The sequence below is a fragment of the Nycticebus coucang genome, chromosome 3 (genome assembly GCF_027406575.1).
Source record: "Nycticebus coucang isolate mNycCou1 chromosome 3, mNycCou1.pri, whole genome shotgun sequence".
Classification (NCBI taxonomy): Eukaryota; Metazoa; Chordata; class Mammalia; order Primates; family Lorisidae; genus Nycticebus; species Nycticebus coucang.
The window spans coordinates 129601895-129606875 of record NC_069782.1 but is presented as its reverse complement, the minus strand read 5'-3'; the positions used below and the strand labels follow the sequence as shown (position 1 = coordinate 129606875).

At 42.2% G+C, this 4981-nt stretch overlaps 1 protein-coding gene across 1 annotated transcript in view; it reads right to left on the bottom strand.

Moving 5' to 3' along the window:
• The window catches only part of WNT8B (Wnt family member 8B), an 8714-nt gene extending 4699 nt beyond the window's left edge, over positions 1–4015 (bottom strand). Inside the window, exon 1 of the mRNA XM_053583510.1 lies at positions 3774–4015. Coding sequence (XP_053439485.1) covers positions 3774–4015 — 242 coding nt within the window. The remainder of the gene's footprint in view (positions 1–3773) is intronic.
• Between the last annotated feature and the right edge of the window lie 966 nt (positions 4016–4981).

The window sequence follows — 4981 nt, the reverse complement described above, 5'->3', positions numbered from 1 at the left end:
TGTAAGATGTTAACATTGAGGGAGGTTAGGGGAAGGGTGCATGGGACTTTGCTGTACATTTCTGTGCATATTTTGAAGATCTATAGTTATATGAAAATTAACAGTTAAATATGTGTACATACATGATCTGCAGTGGTAGAGATTTGGAGAGTGACTTCAGTATTATTTGAAAATTAATCAAAATGTATTATCTATTATCTTTTTTTTCCATTCCATTACTGTGTAAGAAAGTAACATGGGAATCATTATATATCATTCCATGAAAGTTGGTGTACCCCTGCACTTCAGAAGGCCTCACCAGAAAGGGGACTGGAAATGAAACAGACCAAGAACTTTTAGTCTCTTGTCAAAGGTCAAAAAGGCTTGGCTGACTCTTTTCATAGAAAACATACACAACAGGCTTAGCACCTGTTGCACAGTGGTTATGGCGCCAGCCACATACACTGAGGGTGGCGGGTTCTAACCTGGCATGGGCCAGCTAAACAATGACAACTGCAAAAAAATTGCCAGGCATTGTGGTGAGCACCTGTAGTTCCAGCTACCTGGGAGGCTGAGGCAAGAGAATTGCTTAAGCCCAAGAGTTTGAGATTGCTGTGAGCTGTGACACCACAGCACTCTACCATGGGCGATATAGTGAGACTCTGTCTCAAAAAAAAAAAGAAAGAAAGAGAGAAAACACACACAACATCTAAAATGTGAGTAGTATTTAGGCTGGGTAGGGTGGCTCATGCTTGTAATCCTAGCACTCTGAGAGGCCGAGGTGGGAGGATTGCTTGAGCTCCGGGGTTTGAGACCATTCTGAGCTAGAGCAAGACCCCATCTCTACTAAAAATAGAAAAACTAGCCTGGCATGGTGGCATATACCTGTAGCACCAGCTACTCAGGAGGCTGAGGCAAGAAGATTGCTTGGGCCCAAGAGTTTGAGGTTGCTCTAAGCTATGATGCCAGGGCACTCTAGCCTTGGCCAACAGGGTAAGATTGTCTATAAGTAAGTAAGTAAATAAATAAATAAATAAAATGTGAGTAGTTTTTGGAAAACAGTATTAACAAACTGGGAGGCTGCCATATGAGGAGATGAAAAGATTTCTGAAAGAGATGTAATAAAATTTAGAAAATCATAACAGACTACAAAATGTAGCAAAACTAAGGCCTACTTTCTAAAGATTGGCAGACAGGGCAGCGCCTGTGGCTCAAGGAGTAGGGCACTGGTCCCATATGCTGGAGGTGGCGGGTTCAAACCCAGCCCCGGCCAAAAAACACAAAAAAAAATAAAATAAAAAATAAATAAATAAAGATTGGCAGACAAACTTAAGTCAACTGAAAAGAAGCACCACTCTGTCAGGGGTGGTATTATAGTATCAGCAAATAAAAAAAAATCCACCAAAATTATTTAAATGAATTTACAATTGCCAAAGCCATTCTGGGTTTGGAGATAAATTTCTGATCCTTAAAGAGTGATGTCAGAGGAGTCAGCCAGGCCCTTTGCCTCAGGGAAAGGATCTTTCTCTGAACTTGGGAGGGCTATCTTGATGTTAGAAATAACTTCCAAAGATTTTGGACATTAGCAGGCCTGATAGAGGCTAATTTCCATTTTCCTTAAGACAGACATTATCAGGAAAGAAACAAAACAAAACAAAACTAGAATGACAAAAGAGAAAACTTTGTCATAAGCCTGCATGAAGATTCTTCCTGTGAAAGGATTCTAACTTGGAACACAGTGACAGGCAGAGATACCAGAAAATTCTTTCCTAGAAGATCCTACAATCTGTATGTATTTATTTTTAGGACATCTGGTACTTTTCAGGATGATCCTACATGCAAAGATTTGTATGATGTGCTGGTCTAGCCCAACTGGTTGATTAATCGACTTAATTGGGCACCTGTTATGGGACAAAACTGTATGCCTTATTTAGACCATATTCCCATAAAGTGGCTTGTGTTGTTAACCTTTGAGTTATTTGCAGACATATTGAACCATCTGGCTGGTTTACTCATATCCAAAATATCCTATATTAAGAAAAGATTGTGTGGGCGGCACCTGTGGCTCAGTCGGTAAGACACCGGCCCCATATACGGAGGGTGGCGGGTTCAAACCCGGCCCCGGCCAAACTGCAACCAAAAAATAGCCGGGCATTGTGGCGGGCACCTGTAGTCCCAGCTACCCAGGAGGCTGAGGCAAGAGAATCGCTTAAGCCCAGGAGTTGGAGGTTGCTGTGAGCTGTGTGACGCCATGGCACTCTACCGAGGGCCATAAAGTAAGACTCTGTCTCTACAAAAAAAAAAAAAGAAAAGATTGTGTGACCTGTGGTGAGCACCAAAGGAAGGGCTCTTGTTCTTGATTAATAAGACCTCCTTTTAATGGGTAAAATATAGTTCATAGAAAGCATAGTGAGTGTGTGTTGTAACAAGATGTAAAGAATTTTAGTGTTTGCATGGGTGCCACCTAGGGACAGTCACGGCCGAAGAAAGATGCCAACAAACATGGAAAATATAGATGATTGACCAATAGTGGCTTTTTTATAGACAGAACATGGTATGACCAGTATTCTAGATGGAGGAACAAGCTTCCCACTTCCCATGAGGATGTACCATTGCTGATGACACTACCCAAATTCGGTGCCATTCAAAGGGTTTGTCCCTTCTCAACCCTCCCAACTCTTCTCAGACCTTTTCCTGAACTCTAGATTTTCATATCCACCTATATTCTTGACATATCCCCTCCAATGTTTAATAGGCATCTCAAACTTAACATGTCCAAAACTAAACTCCTGATCCTTGCTGCCACCACCCCAAGTCTTCTCCATATAATAAAGGTCAGTTCCTCCTGGTTGCATAGACAAAAGCCTCAAGCGTCATCTTTGATTCATTTCCTTTTCTCTCATCCTATATCCTTTCTGTTCTCAAATCCTACCAGCTCCAAGCTCCAGCTCAAAATACATCCAGAATCTAACTAGGTTTTGTTTGTTTAGAGACAGGGTCTCTGTCACCTAGCTTGGAGTGTAGTGATACAATCTTAGCTCACTGCAGCCTTCAATTCTTCAGTTCAAGTGATCATCTTGCCTCAGCCTCCCAAACACCTGGGAGTACAAGTGTCAGCCACCACACTTGTCTAATTTTTCTATTTTTTGTGGAGACTTATGGTGTGGTGGCTGGCTGGCCTCCAAATCCTGAGCTCAAGCAATTCTCCTGCCTCAGCCTCCCAAAGTGCTGGGATTACAGCTGTGATGCCCAGCCCAGAACCTAACCAGTGCTGTTTTTTTTTTTTTGAGACAGAGTCTCACTATGTCATCCTTGGTAAAATACCATGGCATCATAGCTCACAGCAACCTCAAACTGTTGGGCTTAAGCAATTCTCTTGCCTCAGCCTCCCAAGTAGCTGGGACCCAAGTAGACAGGTGCCCACCACAGCGACCTGCTATTTTATTTTTTGTGTAGTTGTCATTGTTGTTTGGCAGGCCAGGGCTGGGTTCGAACCTGTCAGCCCCAGTGTATGTGGCTGGTGCCCTAGCTGCTGAAATATAGGTGCCGAGCCCCTAACCAGTTCTTAACCCCTGCACTGTTGTCACCCTTGCTCCATCATCTCTTGTCTGGACTGCGGTGAGACCTGACCTGTTGATCTCCTGCTTCCACTCTTTTTCTACCACCTTCTATTCTCAAAATGATTGGCCCCTGTAAAAGTTAATACCTTTAAAATACAAATTAAACTTTGCCACTATTACTCCATGTCTTCTAATAATTTCCTATCTTACGCAGAGTAGAAGTCAAATTCTTACTGTGGCTTATAAAAATCCTTCCAACCGCCAGTTACACCTCTGAGCTCATCTGCTTCCCACTTGCTGCCCTGCTCCTGTCCCACTGGTCTCCTTGTGTCTCTCTCACACACCAGGCGCTCTCCAGCCTGCGTGGCCTTGTACTTGCTGTTCTCTCTTCCTGGAATATTGTTTACACAGACATCCACACAGCTTGTTTCTTCACCTACATCAAATGTGTTATGCTCCGTGAGGCTTTTCTTCATCATCCTATTTAAAATGGCAACTCCTCCATTCCCCTTCCCTGCTTCATTTTTTTCTATGGCACTTTTTTATCATCTGAACATTACATTTTTTTTTAATTGTTTGCTTTCTCCCACTAGACTGCCAGCTTCCTTGAAGCAGATTTTTTTTGGGGGGGGGCATTTTGTTCATCAAGCATTACAAGAGCTGTGAGCAGTGCCTGGGAATGAGAAACAATAATGCCCATCTACTCAGGAATGGATTAACAAATCATGGTACATGCACACCATGGAATACTATTCAGCCATGAAGACAGATGTTGACTTCACATCTTTTGTATTATCCTGGATGGAGTTGAAACACATTCTTTTTAGTGAAGTATCACAAGAATGGAAAAGCAAGTATCCAATGTACTCAATACTAATATGAAGCCAGTAGATGATCTCACGTGTGCCCAAATAGGAGAAAAGCTCATTTCAATTCAAGTTGGGGGGGAGTTAAGGGAGGAGGTTGTTAAGGCAATGGGTTGCCCTCACTGAATGGGCATGGGGTGGGGGTGTTTGGCACACCTTTTGTGTGTGGGACATAACCACAAAGGGAATCTACCTAACAAAATCAAATATTTTGACCTGGTTGTACCCTCACATTAACGTGAAATAAATTTACTTTTCAAAAAGAAAAAAGAAAAAGAAACGCTTAATAAATATCTGTTAAATGAAAGCAGGATAGAACTCACATTTTGGATCAGGAGTGGGAGGAAATATTATCTAAGGAGACTTAAAAAGAGCAGCTATCTAGAAAGACAGGGAGATAGGAGAAAACTCCTCGTCTATGCCCATGGTTTTAACAATCATGTGATGTGCTGTATCCCAAATCCTTACTTGAGCCCTGACTTCTGTCTTGAGATCCAAAGCTGCATTCTCAACTGAATACTAAGTTTCTCTGCTGGGAATGTTTCAAATTGTAAGCTGGTACATCTAAAAGCTAAC